At 43.5% G+C, this 21,107-nt stretch overlaps 1 protein-coding gene across 4 annotated transcripts; it reads left to right on the plus strand.

Annotated features, from left to right (window-relative positions):
- The first annotated feature begins 228 nt into the window (after nt 1-228).
- On the plus strand, nt 229-20,878 carry LOC124013708 (transcription factor ETV6-like). Of its 4 annotated transcripts, none has more exons than XM_046328150.1 (8): nt 229-759; nt 2,220-2,349; nt 15,720-15,884; nt 17,052-17,186; nt 19,158-19,733; nt 19,870-20,012; nt 20,122-20,222; nt 20,339-20,878. In XM_046328150.1, exons 1-8 carry the CDS (start codon nt 757-759, stop codon nt 20,439-20,441), a joined length of 1,356 nt encoding a protein of 451 aa, XP_046184106.1. In that variant the 5' UTR covers nt 229-756; the 3' UTR covers nt 20,442-20,878. The 4 variants fall into 4 exon arrangements, with proteins under 4 accessions (XP_046184106.1, XP_046184105.1, XP_046184103.1 ...); XM_046328149.1 differs by having other exon boundaries at nt 230-759; nt 2,217-2,349; XM_046328147.1 differs by having other exon boundaries at nt 230-600; nt 2,217-2,349.
- The last annotated feature ends 229 nt before the right edge of the window (nt 20,879-21,107 follow it).

The following is a 21,107-nucleotide window of genomic DNA, read 5'->3' on the forward strand; positions in this document are numbered from 1 at the left end:
CAGAGGAGTCTGGCTGCAGGGTAGACTTAAGTGTGTTTCTTGAATATTATTATTGAATTGGCTCCCTGGATCTCGTAGGCGTCTCTTTCTAGCAATGAACAATTTGGAGATCTTTCTCCCCAATAAGAAACCCCTACGAAACTCGGGAAGCCAATAAGATAATTTTGCACAAGGAACGCCTTTTTATCTAGGCTGCAATCAAACCCTCTGCAACAAGGGGGCTGGGCTCAATGCTGGGAATTCACGTCATTTCGCCGTTTACACATCCAAGTCAATGAGCAGCACCACGGAGATGTCCGCCTTTTAGTCCAGTCTTCCAGGAAGAGAATTAACCAACGCGTCGCCGAAATGTAGAGCACAGTACCAACAGAAAACAAAGAACTTTCACGCGTTTATGATGAACATGGTCATATAATGGATTGATAACAAACCTTAAACGTATTTATTACGTGGCCCGTAACCCTCCAAGTCAGGGAGTCGGGTGTGGGTGTTTTTTCTGGTTTATTTCAAAGAGGAGAACGGGAAAAGGAAAGTGGGAAGAGGAGAACTTCCTGAATTTAGCGAGACATGTCAGAATCCCCATCGCAGATCATAACCAAGGTATTTGTTGATTTTATAAAGCAGAATCAAGTTCTAGGACCCCGGGGTGAGATGCGCTTGACGCAGTCGTGTTGTTGACAACTGCATCGTATGTGTCGGTAATCATCTGTTGCTGAGGGGAACGTTTCGCCGCTCTGTTGTAGACTATATCAGCGCATGGTAAGTCCATCCATGCTGTGCGCAAGTTTACCGACTTCGCAGCACACCTGAGATAAACGTTTTTCGTCACGACGTTCATTTTCATAGGCTATTGGTGCTTTCAATAAAACTGGGAACTCGGGGGGAAAAAACGAGGTCAAATCATGACGTCAGTGATCTTCAGGTCGGAGCTATAGAAAGAAGCCCGCGTTTCCGACTTGGAATTCCGAGTTGGATGACCATTGAAACGATTTTTTTCCCAGTCGGAGCTCGTTTTTTCCCCGAGTTAACAGTTGTCCTGAACGCGCTAAAGTCGGAGATTTCCGAGTTCCCAGTTGTTTTGAACGCACCATATGTCTTGTTTTAAAACCACCAGAAATGTTACTATCCTTATGGATCATATTAGCCTACAATTAATGTTACCGGTTGAAACTATTAATGGGAACATACATGTATCTGTCACTATTATATAGCAAACACACAGGTAACTCATTTTCTATACAATACATTGTGTATATGTAAACCTGAAATATGTAGGCCTAAAATATGTAAAACAGTTCCAGTGCAAAAATGCATGCTGTTTATCATGTTATTACATTACAATAATGGTCTAAAGATGGATCTTCAAATTTTCAAGTGACAAGGAAACCATTTGGTATTGTTGGGATGCAGCCTAAACGAGTAGGCCCAAAGATATTTTGGAATGATAATGTTTTGCAGAGATAATGTAGGAAACTCAGTCTCTTGCTCCCTTCTTGGCCCTATCTGTACCTGAACCCCTTTTTGACCGTATACAACCTTGTCAAATCTGGGCTGTACAAATGCAAAATCTTGTAAAAGTAACACTTGATATAGTGTGTTACTGTTGGCTATAGGCTACTGAAAACACCAAGTATTCTTGAAGAGTAGGGCAGTCTGCATAATAAAATGAGATTAAAAGCTCATTGCTACATATTAACCAGCCACAGTGAGTTCCTAGTACAGTAAGCTAATAGGAACTAGCCATTTTAGATTGACTGGTTGGATGAATCACCAATCCATGTTATAAGATGTTGCTGTTGGCAAACACGCCTATAAACATCATATTCAGCAGCACTGATTGGCCCATACATACTCACCTGTTAACTATTGCTGTCTATAGAAGGTACAGAGTAGAAAGAGGCAAAATAATGTTAGAATATCGTTGTAAACAACAGCACATGCATATATTGTTGTGTTGACGGGTTACATTTTGTATAAGTAAATTTGCACAAATACCAGTAAGTTCAACCTCCTGTTTAGTGACTGGCTGCATTGACCTTTTTATGAATAAAAAGATTGGCTATGTGTAGGTACCTTTATCCCGTAGATAAAGAATGTCTTTAAATGGTGTTATAGTTTCTCGGCGTGGTGATTCTCAGGCTGTTTGGATTTAAAGATGGTTTTCGGGGAGGTTTGTAACTAAGGCATGCTTTGTGTCTCTGTGTATCTATTCATAGCAGGAGAGGAGCTCATTCAGTCCTTCCTCCGCGAGCCCCCTGCCAAACTCCACTTCCTCCCCCGTCCATGCTCCCACAGCCAGGCCAGCCAGCCGAATGGAGGATGAGCCTGCCAGGCTGCCCGTGCACCTGCGTGAGTCACACACAAACATGCAGACACACGCCAAACACACACACACACACACACAACTCATGACAGGCACACACAGAGAATACATGACAGTCATAATCAACAAAACAAAAGTGGTGTTTTCAGCCTGCATTTCCCTTATTCCATAAACATTTGTTTTGAGAGCTTTTGACCTCAGAAAATGGCAGATTGAAAGCCATGATTTACTTTAGCTACTTGCATGTCACGTCATGACTCCAACAGGCATCATTCTCCCCATGTGGACAGACAGACCTACTCATGTGTCCCTCCTCTGAGGTGCAGCAGACCCAGGGTCAAGGACCAACACAAGACGTCTTTCCTGGACCATAACAGAGTCACTGTACTGGAACACTACACAGTAGAACACAGCAGGGCAGTGACAGCCAACACAACTCAGTACACTGCAGTACAGCAGGGTTCAGTACAAAAACACCTCAGGGTACTAAAGGACAGCACACAACACAACATAGATCAGTACAAGAGGATAGCGAACAGCACAGAACAATAGCCCAGTGTAATGGAGGAGTATAACATGTAAAGGTAGGAGAAGAGAGGAAGTAGGAGATGGGCTGGGCTGGGGAGAGTCTAGAATTAGGGAGAGAGAGTGAGGTATTACAGGATAGAATAGGACAGGGTGGACAAGAAGGAAAGTAGGGAGATGACTGTAAATATGAGGTAAGGTGAAGAGAGGATTTGATTTGTATCGAGAGGGCAGATGCGTATATTGATTTACTTTGCTACTTTACATTATTCTGCACTGATGAGGAAGAGTGGCATGTAAGCATTTCACTGTATCATTTACACCCGCTGTATCCTGTGCCCGTGACAAATACACTTCGATTTGAGGTGTTTACTGATCTGACACGGTTGGAAAAGTGAGAGCATTTTGTTCGAAACCATGTTTTAAATTTTTTTTTGTTGACCTATTCTTAAGACCAGTAAAATCACCAAGGGCCTCAAAAAAGAGAGGAATCAAGAGGGACAAGGAGAGGAGGGAACATGACAACCGTGTGCTGTCTGGTGGAGCTGACGGCAGGTCTCAACCGGCCACTGCCTGACCCAATAAAACAACAGGCGGGGTTGGATCACGGCCAGGATATAGACTGGGTGTTTATAGAGTTGTAGAGTCACTGGGCCTGCTCTGTGTGAAACACTATTCATATTTAACCAGGCACCTTTTAACAGAGAGATTCATCTTTGTAGTTCTTCAGTGAGTTTGGGTATAAATCTTCCCACTGGGCACAGCCGTCAATTAAACGTCTATTCCACGTTGGTTCAACGCAATTTCGTTAAAACTATGTGGAAACCACGTTAATTATACCAGTATGTGCCAATGAGTTGTTGTGGGAACTTTTGAGGGTAATTGACCTAAATATTGGCGGTTTGTTGATGTGTGTTTGGCAAAGATATGGTGCAGTACTCATAAATTAGACCAGTATATTAACACACTTTGTGGTAATCTCAACATCTAAAAGAAATGACCTGTAGTGTCTATGCATGTGGACCATATAGAGGAAATTCCCCATTTCCACTTCCCCTTTTGTATTGTCATAGAAAAAGGAAGAACGTTTAACATGTCTGTTTTGGTCTGAGGTTGTCTGTTAGGGCCGTTTATCTGGGCGTGGTGAATGTGGTCTGCTGGACTGTGAGCTTCGATTCAACTTTTTGTTTGAATCTTTTGATTATGCAAGATTTCCCTCTCTTCTACATGTCTTTAACTCTGTTGAATATATAAACTACCCTTCACCTACAGTACCCAAACTTCTTATTGGAACCTTCTTTGGCTCAAAGCCATCACTCTTCCTGACAATGATCTTTTAGACAACTTGTAACACGTTTGCTCCCCTTCCGAACACATCACACAGCTGGATCCAACTGGCACACATACTGCGGAGACAGAAAGAATGAAAGAGGGGGGGGAGGGAGAATTGCACTGTGGGCAGAAATCCGCCTTCTCTATTTCCTGAGGAGGAAGTGGATTAGATCAGGGTGAGAGTTGCAGCCTTCTCCCCACACTCAAAGAAGGCTTCTTTTCTTTTGAACCCTTTTAGCCAGGAGTGTTAGAAACCACCCCACTCTGAATGGGAGAGGTTTGCCTCTCCCTGTGTGTCTGGGTGAATGTTCTTGAAGTGGTGAAGTTAGTTACATTTCTCCATCACATTGGCGCATTTTCACGTTAATCCTCCCAATTTCCTTTCTGTTAGTTGTCTCATTGTTGAACTATAGAACATGCAAATGAAAAGAAAATAAGCACAGCTGTAAAACACTATTAAATTCTACTGTTTGGTTGCACTAGATGTCAGCACTTGAGTGAAGTGGATGACCTTTCAACTCACAATTCCATTCCATTAATCGTGTTTACTTAATTGTCTTGTGATGTGTCAGCCTCAAGGTCACCCACCTAGCAGCCACTAAGAAGCGTAGCAGTGTCATTCAGGCTCACTGCAGTCAGGGATTCACGCTATTTACTGACGTCACAGCGAGTCGGGTGGGCACTGATGGGGAGGTAACATTGAGACACCTGTGCAAAGGGACAAGTTCAAAGAATAGGGAGTGAGTGTCTATGGGAATGTGTATGGAGAGTACAGTTTACATTGAACATGGAAGCTTATTGAGCATGAGAAATCACTTGCTGGGTGACTGAGAATGAAGCCTCTTCTTGGAAACTTGGCTTGCTGCTGTTTTTCTTTGTAAACCTTTCTCAATAGATTGTGTTTGCTTTGCTCACAGCTGGGGTTCTACTGTGTGTGTGGCTGAGAGTGTGGGTGTGTGTGAGAATGTCTTTGTGCACAGGCATGTTGGTGTGTGTGTGTCCGCATGTCACTCTGTGAGTAATTGTACAGTGTGCGTGTGCCTGCATATTCGTTTGTGGAGTCTTTCTGTATGTGTAAAGATGTTTGCGTGCATATCAATGGTGCAGTACATACAAAGGGTGTGTGTGTGTGTGTGTGACTATGTATACCCCAGTGCCTTTCAGAGGGGAAATTTCCTGCCCCTGGAAGCCGTTCTCATCCTCAGGAATTTCCTGAGTGGGCAGACTGCGCTTCCTGAATAAATGTTGTTTTTCCCCCCTTCGTTCCCTTTTCTCCCTCTGAAAGGGGAAACTGTTCTCACATGCCAACAGCCAAGTGGAGAGAAGCCCCTTCTCTTCCTGTATGAAACACTCCACATGCAATCATGGAAGGAAGGGGGTCATAGTTCCCAAACCCGACAGGGAGCAAACTGAGCCCACCAGACAGACTGATGCTTAAAAGACATCGCTATGTTGCGGATGCTACCCATTCTCCCTTTTAAAGGGCGACTGCACTTCCTTTGGCTTTGTTTTGAAGGTTGCTCAATGGAGACCATGACTGAAGCCAAACCAGAGTTGTCTTCGGGGTGTGGTTTGATGTGGGTGTGTATGTTTGTATATAGACCCTTACCAGTACACGACACACTGACAGATGCACGGGGCTCTTGGCTGCAGTAAGAAAGCCATTGCCATCTGTGCCCATTCAACAGCCTAGATTTAGATTTTATTACTTCTAAACAAAATAACTTTTTGTGGTTCTCATACACTTACATTGATGTTTTGATTATAGCTTGAACAGTCGCTAAGATTATATTTGTTTGTGATCTTTGCAAAATAAGTATTTTGGATGCCGCATTTGTTAGCTAGAATGCTAACGCTCATTGACATAGTCTGTAGCAAAAGCTAGCCAAAGAGCCATTTTACTTGTTGAAGTGTTTAAAAAAAAAAGTAAAATGCAGTTGATTTGTGATGATGACAAACAATCATATGAGCCTTAATCCAATTATCATCCAAAAGTAGTGTGAAATGCTATCAAAAGCAACATGTAAATATAGAGGCTTTTTCTATAAGAACTCCCCCGTGTTCTTCCACCAACTTGTGTGTATCGCCCTCGTGAGACAATGTTTGCAACACAGAAATGTGTCTATTGTACCTTGGCAGGTGTTTGTCCCTCCTGAGTCACTGTTGCAACAACAACCACTTCATCAAAATGTTAATTAATTTAGACGGTTTTGCAGAGGTCTTAGTCACGCAATTTTGCATCTAGCATCTAGCTAAGGTGTTTGGTGCAGTAATTCTTAAGTCAAAACATTTGCATGAAAAACTAGTCTGCACTGCATACAGTCTATCGAGCCGGGAAAGTTTGACTCCGCGCTCAGTACTGATTTCTGAGAACAATATCTTTACAATATCATCTGCAAGCTGTCAAATTATTGTAAAGAAAGCACAAGCAACACACTGTTTATCAGTGTACAAAATCACTTGCTAACTCTGTGTTTGTCAATGAAGCTAGCAAGTGGAAGCTAGCAAATGGAAGCTAGACTGCTTATCAAGTCAGTGGAGAGTTGTGTGCTTCGGTGATGTTATTTTTTTAAAATATGTTTTTTTACTTTCTCAGTGTCTATTACCAGAATGTGAGTCTGCCTGGCAGTGTTTTAATAGGGAATCGTGTTACAAAACAGGTCGCTGGGGGACACAAGGTGGGTTTCAGAATATTGAAAAGTGGTCTCTGATCTCAATACTCATTTTGCCGAAAAAAGTGGCTGACTTGAGTGATTGACACTATCAAACATCAGGAAATGGCCACTCCATAGAGGGCTTAGGGTCAAGGGTTATTTCAATGTAACATTGGCGAATCAGTCGTCTTATGTAAACAAGTCAAGAGGCGCTGTGTAATGGGCAGATCTGTTTCACTGTCTGGAGGTTCTGGCTGCTATGATTGGATAGAGCGCGTGCAGCTGATGGAGCGCAATCAGTACAGCTGCTTCTCTCGTGTTAGTAGCCATGATGATTGTAATCCATACCCAACCCCCCCCCCCCCCCCAGTAAGTCGCAACAAACTATTTTACAGAACACTGTTTTGGATGAGACTGATTTCATGACCAAAATTATCGTATTTACACATTGTAGATGTTTTTGACCCTAGAATTCATGTTTCAAACTCATATCGATGCCACATATAACCAACTTTGGTTTTAAACGGCCTAGGCGGCAGTTGACCTTTTTAAAATGAAGAGTCTACTGCAGATTTCATTAGCATAGATGACATGCTAATTTCCATGACATTGTGGTATAATACAGAATAGTTCTGGATTGAACAATGAGATCAAACTGAGAATAGCTATTCACTTGAACATCTCTGAAACCTCTAGCTGGGCTGATGTATGTTCCTATTACATCTGTATAATTTTGTATGCAGCATTGTATGTATGCATGCATGTGTGTATACATGCATGCATACATACATACATACAGTTGAAGTTGGAAGTTTACATACACCTTAGCCAAATGCATTTAAACTCAGTTTTTCACAATTCCTGACATTTAATCTTCGTAACAATTCCCTGTCTTAGGTCAGTTAGGATCACCACTTTATTTTAAGAATGTGAAATGTCAGAATAATAGTCGAGTGATTTATTTCAGCTTTTATTTCTTTCATCACATTCCCAGAAGTTTACATACATACACTCAATTAGTATTTGGTAGCATTGCCTTTAAATTGTTTGACTTGAGTCAAATGTTTCAGGGAGCCTTCCACAAGCTTCCCACAATAAGTTGGGTGAATTTTGGCCCATTCCTCCTGACAGAGCTGGTGTAACTGAGTCAGGTTTGTAGGCCTCCTTGCTCGCACACGCTTTTTCAGTTCTGCCCACACATTTTCTATAGGATTGAGGTCAGGGCTTTGTGATGGTCACTCCAATACCTTGACTTTGTTGTAGAGGTTAAAAAGCTAACGTTTTAAGTTCCTTGCTCAGAACATATGAAAGCTGGTGGTTCCTTTTAACATGAGTCTTCAATATTCCCAGGTTAGAAGTTTAGGTTGTAGTTATTATAGGACTATTTCTCTCTATACCATTTGTATTTCATATACCTTTGACTATTGGATGTTCTAATAGGTACTTTAGTATTGCCAGCCTAATCTCTGGAGTTGATGAAGTCATAAACAGCGCAATGCTTGAAGCACAGCGAAGAGCTGCTGGCAAATGCAGGAAAGTGCTGTTTGAATGAATGCATACGAGCCTGCTGCTGCCTACCACCACTGTCAGACTGCTCTATCAAATCATAGACTTAATTATAATATAATAACACACAGAAATACGAGCCTTAGGTCATTAATATGGTCAAATCTGTAAACTATCATTTCGAAAACCAAACGTTTATTCTTTCAGTGAAAATGTATTTTATCTAACGGGTGGCATCCCTAAGTCTAAATATTGCTGTTACATTGTACAACCTTCAATGTTATGTCATAATTCTGTACAATTCTGGTAAATTTAATTACTGTCTTTGTTAGGAAGAAATGTTCTTCACACAGTTCGCAACGATCCAGGCGGCCCAAACTGCTGCATATACCCTGACTCTGCTTGCACAGAACACAAGAGAAGTGACAATTTCCCTAGTTAAAATAAATTCATGTTAGCGGGCAATATTAACTAAATATGCTGGTTTAAAATATATACTTGTGTATTGATTTTAAGAAAGGCATTGATGTTTATGGTTAGGTACACATTGATGTTTATGGTTAGGTACACATTGATGTTTATGGTTAGGTACACATTGATGTTTATGATTAGGTACACATTGATGTTTATGGTTAGGTACACATTGATGTTTATGATTAGGTACACATTGATGATTATGGTTAGGTACACATTGATGATTATGGTTAGGTACACATTGATGTTTATGATTAGGTACACATTGATGTTTATGATTAGGTACACATTGATGTTTATGATTAGGTACACATTGATGTTTATGATTAGGTACACATTGATGTTTATGATTAGGTACACATTGATGTTTATGGTTAGGTACACATTGATGTTTATGGTTAGGTACACATTGATGTTTATGGTTAGGTACACGTTGATGTTTATGGTTAGGTACACGTTGATGTTTATGATTAGGTACACGTTGATGTTTATGGTTAGGTACACGTTGATGTTTATGGTTAGGTACACGTTGATGTTTATGGTTAGGTACACATTGATGTTTATGGTTAGGTACACGTTGATGTTTATGGTTAGGTACACGTTGATGTTTATGGTTAGGTACACGTTGATGTTTATGGTTAGGTACACGTTGATGTTTATGGTTAGGTACACATTGATGTTTATGGTTAGGTACACATTGATGTTTATGGTTAGGTACACATTGATGTTTATGGTTAGGTACACATTGATGTTTATGGTTAGGTACACATTGATGTTTATGGTTAGGTACACATTGATGTTTATGGTTAGGTACACATTGATGTTTATGGTTAGGTACACATTGATGTTTATGGTTAGGTACACATTGGTGCAACGACTGTGCTTTTTTTTGCGAATGCGCTTGTTAAATCACCCGTTTGGCGAAGTAGGTTGTGATTCAATGATACATTAATAGGCACCGCATTGATTATATGCAACGCAGGACAAGCTAGATAAACTAGTAATATCATCAACCATGTGTAGTTAAGTAGTGATTATGTTAAGATTGTTTTTTATAAGATAAGTTTAATGCTAGCTAGCACCTTACCGTGGCTCCTTGCTGCACTGGCATAACAGATAGTCAGTCAGCCTGCCACGCAGTCTCCTCGTGGAGTGCAATGTAATCGGCCATGATCGGTGTCAAAAAAATGCAGATTACCGATTGTTATGAAAACTTGAAAAAGGCCCTAATTAATCAGCCATTCCGATGAATCGGTCGACATCTACTTTGTTGTCCTTAAGCCATTTTGCCACAACTTTGGAAGTATACTTGGGGTCATTGTCCATTTGGAAGACCCATTTGCAACCAAGCTTTAACTTCCTGAATGATGTCTTGAGATGTTGGTTGCTTCCCATTTTGTGAAGTGCACCAGTCCCTCCTGCAGCAAAGCACCTCCACAACATGATGCTGCCACCCCCGTGCTTCACGGTTGGGATGGTGTTCTTCGGCTTGCAAGCCTCCCCCTTCTTCCTCCAAACATAACGAGGGTCATTACGGCCAAACAGTTCTATTTTTGTTTCATCAGACCAGAGGACATTTCTCAAAAGCACGATCTTTGTCCCCATGTGCAGCCCCAAGTGGCTTCTTCCTTGCTGAGCGGCCTTTCAGGTTATGTTGATATAGGACTCGTTTTACTGTGGATATAGATACTTTTGTACCCGTTTCCTCCAGCATCTTCACAAGGTCCTTTTGCTGTTGTTCTGGGATTGATTTGCACTTTTCGCACCAAAGTACGTTAATCTCTAGGAGACAGAACGTGTCTCCTTCCTGAGCGGTATGATGGCTGCGTGGCCCCATGGTGTTTATACTTGCGTACTATTTGTACAGATGAATGTGGTACCTTCAGGCATTTGAAAATTGCTCCCAAGGATGAACCAGACTTGTGAAGGTCTACATTTTTTTTCTGAGGTCTCGGCTGATTTCTTTAGATTTTCCCATGATGTCAAGCAAAGAGGAATTGAGTTTGAAGGTAGGCCTTGAAATACATCCACATGATTCCCGGGACCACCCATACGTAGAATGTATGCACACATGACTGTAAGTCGCTTTGGATAAAAGCGTCTGCTAAATGGCATTTAGTATTATTATTACACCTCCAATTGACTCAAATGATGTAAATTAGCCTATCAGAAGCTTCTAAAGCCATGACATTATTTTCTGGAATTTTCCAAGCTGTTGAAACACACAGTCAACTTGATTTATGTAGACTTCCGACCCACTGGAATTGTGATACAGTGAATTATAATTGAAGTAATCTGTCAGTAAACAATTGTTGGAAAAAATTACTTGTGTCATGCACAAAGTAGATGTCCTAACCGACTTGCCAAAACTATAGTTTGTTAACAAGACATTTGTGGAGTGGTTGAAAAACAAGTTTCAATGACTCCAACCTAAGTGTATGTAAACTTCTGACTTCAACTGTATGTGTGTGTGTGTGTGTGTGTGTGATCTTCAATCCTGTAAGCGTCTGTTAACGTGAAACATTGTATTTATTCTAATTTCTTGGTTGTTATTCTATGGCTCTAAGCTCACATTTGAGAACCAGTGTCCACAATAAGATTTTAAAAAGCAGTCAGTTGAAACATTCAAGGGCATAGCTGGCCCTGTTTGGTCTGTTTGAACAATAACCTCTATCTAGCACGTACATGTTCAGTGGTCTGTTTACCCAAAGAGAAGGAAAGCATGGTAGCTGGTAGGTGTGCATTTTAAGATTCACAAGTGTAGCTTATGAGGTACAGCATTAGTACAGTACTACTCGTTGCTGCATTTTCTAAAAGAGGGTTGGCCTTCTCTCATAAAAAAAGCATAAATAGAATCAGTGAAGGCGGGAACCTATTGAAAACAAACTACAGTACATGAGCCAGCTTGCCCCCAATGCGCAACATACTATCAAACAGGTTGCGCAACTTCCTGCCCAATAACCGAGCGTTTGATTGGTCACCTGTTTTTACGCTTGTTTTGACTGGATGAAGTCCAATCTGGCTGCATTTGGAACACAGTTTCTGATGAGGTGAAGTATGTTGTTTGCATATTGACCTGGAGCGAGAGAAAGAGAGGAGGGGATGAAGTGAAGGACAGAAGCAGGGAGAGTGAGAGAAGAGAGGGTGTGAGTAGGGGAAATGTGTAAGGTGTCACCCTCCATGTCTGACTCACAAGGTCAAAAGGCCTCCCTTGTCCTCCGACTCTGCATGATGAAAAGCTATTTTCAATCAAGAATGAAAGAGCAATATCCGCCTCTCATTCAGGAGGTGAATGACTACAGAGAGGAAACGTACTTGATGTTTTGACCAACGTCCTGAGCTGTCAAAAGCATTTGCAAACTTCTATAGCATTTACAGTACAGCATGTACAAAACATATTTTGTTATTCATTCCAGGTAAAACTGTACACACACTACCGGTCAGACCTTTAGCGGTCTACACAATGGACACATATTTCCCCTGAATGTTCTGTTTTGCCGAGAGAGGAGTTAAAGAGCTTGTGGAGGGTAACAACGAAACAAGATACCAGTGATCTCATCCGTTCCTCTCCTTCATTCATCCCATGCGCTTACGAGTTGCCCCGGCAACAGCGTGCATCACTATGTGTGTGTGTGTGTGCATGTGCGGGGGCCTGCAAATCCACAGAGTGAAAATTATATGTCATCAGAGAGGATTAGTAGCCCATGGTTTAGTCAAGGGCCTTTCGGGTGCATTCGCCGGTGGTGTTCGAGAGTGTTTCATCCCATACACAAACACGCTGCACACCAGAAACCCGAGATGGTGTCCAACAAAGACACGGATGGTGAAACGAGAGCGGGGGCTGAAATTGATTTGGTCATGAACACTGAAACAATAAATCTGCAGGTTCTTGTGAATGTGAACAGGATTGGTCAAAAAGGGAAACTTCTCTGAGCCTGTGAGGGACAAAGTAAGATGTAGGGCTAATCAAAGAGGCACGGCCACTCTCTTTCCTCCCGCTCTTTTTCTGGCTGCCTCTGTGTGTGTGTGTGTGTGTGTGTGTGTGTGTGTGTGTGTGTGTGTGTGTGTGTGTGTGTGTGTGTGTGTGTGTGTGTGTGTGTGTGTGTGTGTGTGTGTGTGTGTGTGTGTGTGTGTGTGTGTGTGTGTGTGTGTGTGTGTGTGTGTGTGTGTGTGTGTGTGTGTGTGTGTGTGCTGACTCTTAATATCCGTTTCTCTTCCTGTTGGTCTTCTTTTTTCTACCACTTCTCCGTTATTGTTTCTGGTTCCCATCACTATCTCTCTCCTCCCCTCCCTGCTCTATCCTTTTCTCTCTCCCTGCTCTATCCTTTTCTCTCTCTCTGCTCTCTACTTTGCTGCTGACTGTTGATAAACCTCACAGCGTTGCTCCCTAACCTTACCGCAGGAAGTTTCCTGTGCTGAAACGGAGCCCATGCTGGATCGCTTCCTGCCCAAGTGCGTTGTGGGACACGTTTGTTTGGGCCTCCCTCCCCCACTCCTTCCTCCGCTGGGCCCTGTGCAGATGGCTTGGTCCGGCAGGCCGGATCTCAGAGGAGTTTTGGCAGTGTTGTGCCTTCCCTCTTTTGCTCTCTCTTTTCCCTCTCTCAATCCAGCCCTGGATAGAACATACCACTGCAGTCACCTCACAACCAGGTCCTCCCTGCATGCTGTACGCATCACTAAGGTCACGTGATTAAGGGGTCACCCGTAGGCGACACAGCTGGTGGATGCTAAGCATATGGTAATTAGATCTGTTCTCTTGTTAGGGGCTACCGGTAACTTACTGATGGTATTTGTTCTCACCATGACAGTCAATGGCGTTGTTCGGTTGTTCAATCTAAAATCTAGAGCTGCCATTAGAAAAATAAATTTAGTTGAAAGGATATAAAAACACATTTCATTGAGTCATTCTAAAATCCCTACATACAATGGGCTGTAGTCCTCATGTTATTCTTGAACACCGGTATCCAACTGTTGTATGATTTACACCTTTACTCATAAAAGGGCTCTTTACTTGTCATATGTGACCCATCGGGGGCCAATTGGCCCCTGATTGAAAATCCAGCACAACCAGATGCATGGCCCCTGTGACAATCTGTAGTATTTTTCACAGACTGGTTCTGGCTTGACTGTTTGTGGAGACTATGTAAGTAGACCCTTTGTAGTGATGGAATGGGCCACATAACACATTCCATTACACATCAGCTTCTTCACTGGCTATATAGTTACGTCCATCCGCTATATTCTAGATGAACTTCCCTTCACAAGTCTACCACAAGCCCTGCCAATGTCTCTTCTCTCCATCTGAATATGGAAGGGAAATGGGAAACTGGCAGTCTACGAGCAGTTTCTTTTTATATTGATTGTTCCCTGTATAAAACGTCCTTTGTTTGACGGGGAGGGGGCGATTGCTCTGAAACCGCGCACTGGTTCCGATTACCCCTGTGACAGTGACATTGCGCGCGCCGCTGGCCAAAGATAACAGCTGTCCCATTCCAAGAGGAAGTGTTTGAGGCCTGGTGATAAGTGAGACGTAGAAACTGCTGCCCTTTGTCTGGTGTACGCGTGATGGATGCTGCTCTGGTGGTGGTGGTGTGTGTGGTTGTGTGTGTGTGTGTGTGTGTGTGTGTGTGTGTGTGTGTGTGTGTGTGTGTGTGTGTGTGTGTGTGTGTGTGTGTGTGTGTGTGTGTGTGTGTGTGTGAGGTGAAGCACAGCAATACTGTAAATCTGTTCACAGGTTAAAGGTTATAGCCTAGTATGAATGTAAATATAGGTCACCCAGTACCCAATGAAGTCATCTAGATCAAGGCTCTCCAATGCTGTTCCTGGAGAGATACCCTCCTGCTACAGACAAAGAAACAGTTCCTGACAAACAACAATGACTTTTCTGTCAATGATTTATGTGCTAAACATCTAGTACTCTCAATTGCAATACGATGAGCAAGACTGGAAAAACAATACAACTTCACTCATATGCCGTATAAACCCATTGTAAGGCTTTCTAGCTGATATGAATTACATGCGTTTTACTTTCTAGACATCCACTGCTCTCTGATTCCCGCACTCACCCACACCATTGTTTTCCCTTTGAATACTATTGTATTGTCCATGTGTGGGTTGAACGAAAAATGTAAAGTTATTTTTTTTAAATATTTTTTTTATGATGTCAGTTTCCTAAATGAATGAATGGAATGTACCTCCAGGTTTGAATCAACCACATTGTTATTGTTTAGGTTACAAGGAACAAGTTTATAATTTTCTAAGTAATGGTGTCGGACACACATTTGTGGTGAGTGTTGATTCCTGGGCTATTGCTCATTGCAGTCAGTCACTAATGCGTTTGGGCGATCCATCAGTGCAGATGTTTCGCTCTCGTAAGTTCCCACGGCAGTGAAATAAATATTTCAGAGCCTGCAGGGTGAAAAACGTCAGAGCTGTTTCCTTTGGTATTCCTCAGTGTGTCCTTGCCATTTATCCACTATGTGTTAGTGTATAAATACATGTGTATCAGACTAATCTACCTTTTAGACTGACTGAGAAAAGCCACAGGATTTCCTTTGCAATCTACCAAGGTTAACTCAAAAGTACTGACAAACATGAAGCAAATATGAAATGAACATACTGTATGTGAGTACGCCTGACTGAAGTGAACTCTTATTCGACACCTCCTCCATTCCTGCACTCTGCTTATCTCCCCTCATACCCTCCCCCCCCCCCCCCCCCCCCCCTCTCCGCTAATCTTCGAATCAATCCCTCTTACTTTGATCTCCTTCCCTCATTTCCCTTTTTACTGCCACCTCTGTCTCCTTCCTCCCTTGCTCCCTTTTCTCCTTCCTTTTACTTCCCCCGGGCTCCCTCCTTCCCATCACTTTCTTCTCATTTCCCCCCCTCGCTCCCTCCACCCCCAGGCCTGCAGCCGGTGTTCTGGAGCAGGGAGGACGTGGGCCAGTGGTTGCGCTGGGCCGAGAGGGAGTTTGCCCTGCGGCCCAACACCAGTGGCAGTTTCCAGATGAACGGCAAGGCCCTGCTCCTTCTCACCAAGGAGGACTTCCGCTACCGGTCGCCCCACTCCGGTACGCCCACCTCCCACGCCTCTGCCCTTATTAATTCAAATGGTTGCTATGTTATTAGAACACATTTTTTTTTCTAACAACATGCTCGCGTTTAACAATAATGCATTTTGAAGGGGGAATGACTTTGGAGAAATGGCACACTGACCTAAGATAATGGCCATGTGTCTAGAGCATACAATGAGTGTCTTTTGATTGACCTTTAGCCTATCTTTGTCAAATATGTTGATAGATCTGCTCAGCTGGAAGAAAGCAAGCGGAAGAGCAATATCAGGTGACTCAGCAGCTTCCTTAGTGGCGTTGCGGTCTGTCTTTGTTGTTGGGGGCAGGAAGTAGGAGACTGGTTGGGTAAACGGCCGATCAGGAAGTGCAAACCAAACTCAACCGTCACCTGCTAACACCAGGAATTTCCCCTGCAGTGCCGTGTTAAACAGCAGAGCCAGAAAGTGAGAACTGAAAGGGGTTTATGTGTGCAAGTGCGTGTGCCTGTGGCGTCTTCACTTCCTTTATGAGAACTATTTCCTTGATGATCTGACGGGAAGCCTCGCAAATTGAAGTGAAAAAACTCCCTCCGTTCTATTGATTCTCTTTGAGGGAAATACGCTCTCAGAGCCCTTCATATACAGGTAGCAAGTTAAATCTTTCAGGGTGGCTTAATAATACAATTTTTTACACATTGAGCATAAACCATGTTATGCTAATGCCATCTCTGTTGTAGAAGATACTACAGGCTTTTGTTCATATTGTCTTGACACAATCAACCGTGCCTTAGCACAGGAATCTTGGAGGTGCTACAAAGTGAGTCGCATGGTTGGTTTACGACTAGACTTGCCATTAGGATTCTGTCACGTCCATGACCACCTCAAGTAGGCTGCTTTGTAGGAGAACAGATGAGGTATGGAAGTTGCCAGGCAATAATATCAAGTCTTGAACTGCCTCTTGGCAGGCTGACTCATTAGCAACACTATGACTCTTGTCTTGGTCTGTTGGCCTCATTTACCATCTGTTTGGTCCAGACCATGTTTTTAAACTCCAGTAAAGATCTCTGGTCGGAGCCTGATCCTTTTGATGACATTGATTGACAGCTGCTGCCCTGTCTATGGGGTGCACCATTGGAGGGGCTCATACGCTAACATCTGACCTCTAACCACTGACCTGTGTATCCTGCAGGGGACGTCCTGTACGAGCTGCTGCAGCACATCCTGAAGCAGAGGAAGCCGCACGCCTCCTACCCCTCCGCCTACTTCCCCGGCAACTCCTTCCACCCTCTGCCAGAGGGAGCTCTCCAGCACCACAAACTGGAAGGTCAGTGATGTTCATTAGGGCACACTGTAGCAAAAGGCTTTGTAATGGCAAATGTAAATCTGTGTTCAGACAAGTTCAGGTTATACATTACATTTCACTCTCCCTACTGAACACCAGCCTGATGATGTTCTTGAGATCACACTTACTGAAGGAAGCAGCATACCACCCTGCATACCACTGCTGGCTTGCTAAGCAGGGTCAGTCCTGGTCAGTCCCTGGATGGGAGACCAGATGCTGCTGGAAGTGGTGTTGGAGGGCCAGTAGGAGGCACTCTTTCCTCTGGTCTAAAAAATATCCCAATGCCCCAGGCCAGTGATTGGGGACAATGCCCTGTGTAGGGTGCCGTCTTTCGGATGGGACGTTAGACGGGTGTCTTGACTCTCTGCGGTCATTAAAGATCCCATGGCACTTATCGTAAGAGTGGCTAAATTCCCAATCTGGCCATCAAACCATCACGGTCACCTAATAATCCCCAGTTTACAATTGGCTCCTTCATCCCCCTCCTCTCCCCTGTAACTATTCCCCAGGTCGTTGCTGCAAATGAGAATGTGTTCTCAGTCAACTTACCTGGTAAAATAACAGATAAATAAATAAAAAAGGAAGAATAGAGAGAGGTGATTACAGGAGAGCATTGAATGGGGGGGGGGTGCAGTGGCATTGAGTTCAATATCCTTAGGATGGCTGTTCATTATTGTAACATGATCTTAGAGAGCCAGTCCAATTGGAAAGCATTTCTCAGACCAATATGAAATCAACTTATTAGCACATGGGGGGGGGAAGACTACATTTGAGGCCCATTATGGAGTGGAATAATGAACGCATTACCATTGCGTCACTTTCCTGACAATATTATTTTTGTTATTCATCCAACTTTTCTGCCAGAAGGATTTCACAATTCTGTTCTTGCCTAGGGGAATTTGTCGTGAGTCATTTCCCCTGAAGAACCCAACTGATCTGACTTCTGTTTCACAGGAGTTACTCAACAATCTTCTACAGTTGCTTCAATTCAAGTATTTAATTACACATGATCAGAGAAAATCAGTTGGTCATGTGTAAGTCGCTCTGGATAAGAGCGTCTGCTAAATGACTTAAATGTAAATGTAAATGTAGCAATACAATTGCAAGAAAGCATCGCAAGTATGCTTTAAGTGAATCTGACAAAAGTAGCAAGTGGTGCAATGGTCTACTCTAGACTCTAGAGAGGTGTTTAAGTCTCTGTTTACTATCCACCTGAAAAGAGGAGGGACTTCACCTTCTTTGTGCTACACTTTGGACTCCTTTCACTGGAATGGTTAGAATGAAATGGGAGAAGAGAGGAGAGGTGTTGACATTGAAACCTGCTCCACAAGGAAATGCTTCTATATTTAAACAACCTTTGGTCTAGGAGTTGATTATCTACAGTTCCTCATCTCTACATGTTTTATAGGGGAAGTGATTGGGTTAGACGATTCAGATGCTCAGGACTTCCTTGTTGTTCGGTATGCTAGTTTTGGTATGCAGAAGCAAAGATATTTCTTTGTTGCTTAGAGGCAAAGCATACTAGCTATTCACATGTTAACACTAAGTAAATGTGTACTCAACATGTTGTAATGTTCTACCCAGTAGAGGGCAGTCCAAACCAATCACTAATAATCTACCACCCACATACATTGAGACATGATGAAGTTTGTAAATGTGTGTTGTGACATCTACTGGACATCATGTAAATATGTTGGAAACATATATCCTAGGGGCTGCAGGTAGCCTAGCGGTTAGAGTGTTGGGCCAGTAACCGAAAGGGTGCTGGATCGAATCCCCGAGCTGACAAGGTAAAAATCTGTCATTCTGTGCCTGAGCAAGGTAGTTAACCCACGGTTCCCAAAGCACCGTGGATGTCGATTCGGGGGGTTAGGTTAAATGCGGAAGACACATTTTAGTTGAAGGCATTCAGTTGTACAACTGACTAGGTATCCTCCTTTCCCCTTTATGCAGAAACGGTACGGCGAACACCACGTGGTACAGAGCCCCAACCCCAGCACCCACCCACCATTGAGCTCCGACACCGCTCCCGCTCGCCTCCCCGCCTCTCCCCCCTGGACCCCAACTACCCACGCCCTGGTGCCGAGGACCACCTCCAGACGTCCTCCCAGCTGCCCGACAGCAACCACCACCTGCCCGAGGACTTGTACACTCTGTCGGTGTCCCCTGCTGCCCCTAACGGCCGCTGTGCCACGCCCCGCGAAGCCCCCTGCCCAGGCAGCCCCGGGTGCCAGGACGCTGCCCCCCCTCGTGTCATCCAGCTCATGCCCAGCGCCATCATGCACCCCCTGCTGCTTAGCCCAGGGAGAGGAGGTGTCGCTGGAGACTTCAGGCACGGTCGTGGGGGGCCACCACTTCAGGCCCCCCATGAAAATGGGCGTGAGGGGAAGGGCCACATCCAGCTGGCACTGGCCCACCACCAGCAGCACGCTCTACATCAGCAGGAGGAGGCGCTCTACAGGAACCACCACGTCATTGTGCCCGTCTCACCACCAGAGGAACAGGCAATGCCCATTGGACGGATAGCAGGTAACTAACGCTCCTAAAGGTTCATCTTAGAGGGTGGTGTTCACAGCTTCAACCAACTCTGGAGGAAGTGTGGCTAAAGTTGAAGTTAACAGGTACTGTCTGAAATGTGTCACCTCTGACGTGTTTGTGTTCCCAGACTGCAGGCTGCTGTGGGACTACGTCTACCAGCTCCTCTCAGACAGCCGGTACGAGAACTACATCCGCTGGGAGGACACAGAGACCAAAGTCTTCCGCATCATGGACCCCAACGGCCTGGCTCGCCTGTGGGGGAACCACAAGGTAACGAACTACACCCCACAGTGTTTGATTGGAAAAGGCATTTTCCCGCAGTGCTGGTTTTCTTAAAGTTCTGTGTTAACATTCTATCTTGTTCTATTGGTTGTAACAGAACAGGACCAATATGACGTACGAGAAGATGTCACGAGCACTGAGACACTACTACAAACTGAACATTATCAGGAAAGAGCCAGGACAGAGACTCTTATTCAGGTATGGTAGGGTTTAGTTAAAACCCAATATTTATTTGAAGTAATAAAAACAAAATGTATATACACTTGTCCAGTTTGAGTTAACTAATGATTAACCACTGTGTATGTGTGGTTCAGGTTCATGAAAACCCCAGATGAGATTATGAGTGGACAAACTGACAGGCTGGAGCACATAGAGTCGGACACAGACGATCAAATCTACATCAAAGAGGAATGCTGAGGCCTCTGGGAAATGGAGTCCACTAAAGCGATGAACTACTACAGCCGCTGATGCCTTTCAGAAAGCTGCTCGAACAATCGTTTCAAACCAAGAGCGCCCGGACATTCACTCTATCCAAAACTCAGAGGAACTTGAAGGTGACGCCTCTCTGCCTTTTAAAACTTTATAAGATTTTCTTTCCAGACAAATCTTATCAGTTGTTTTCTGTCTTAATGCAAGGAGTTCAAAGGACCTGGTGAAAAGTATATCTCATAAGACATTCCTTTTCCCTGAACTGCCACAGCAAATCAATCATTTCATGCTTGTCATGTCATACATTGTTGATTTTTCTTCCCCATGTGTGCATTAACTATAAGAAAATGTTGCAATTTGTGCAACTAATGGGAGGGGGTGTGTAGCTGGAACGTTTTCACCACAGAATAAATCTTTTTGATCAATTTGTATGGCTGATCTCTTAAAAATGCATCTGACCTTATTGCTTGACGCCTAAGTCTAGCAATCATTCCTGAAACGATTGAATGAAGTGATATGTAGGCTAAATGTTTTTTTTTTTTTTTTCATTTTTTTTTTTTTTACTGCCAACGTGAAGTTTGGAACTTATTCTGAAACAATCCACATGGTGGCAATGCTGCACCACTTCTGACTGTAAAACCAACATAGTTCACT

This window comes from Oncorhynchus gorbuscha, linkage group LG25 (genome assembly GCF_021184085.1).
Source record: "Oncorhynchus gorbuscha isolate QuinsamMale2020 ecotype Even-year linkage group LG25, OgorEven_v1.0, whole genome shotgun sequence".
Lineage (NCBI taxonomy): Eukaryota > Metazoa > Chordata > Actinopteri > Salmoniformes > Salmonidae > Oncorhynchus > Oncorhynchus gorbuscha.

What these genes read in the sequence shown, in the direction of transcription:
- LOC124013708 (XM_046328147.1), top strand. Translation starts at nt 568, where the DNA reads ATGTCAGAATCCCCATCGCAGATCATAACCAAG. An exon ending in GCCTGTGGGGGAACCACAAG is followed by an intron (nt 20,013 to 20,121) that starts GTAACGAACTAC and finishes TGGTTGTAACAG; the next exon opens with AACAGGACCAATATGACGTA. An exon ending in GGACAGAGACTCTTATTCAG is followed by an intron (nt 20,223 to 20,338) that starts GTATGGTAGGGT and finishes TGTGTGGTTCAG; the next exon opens with GTTCATGAAAACCCCAGATG.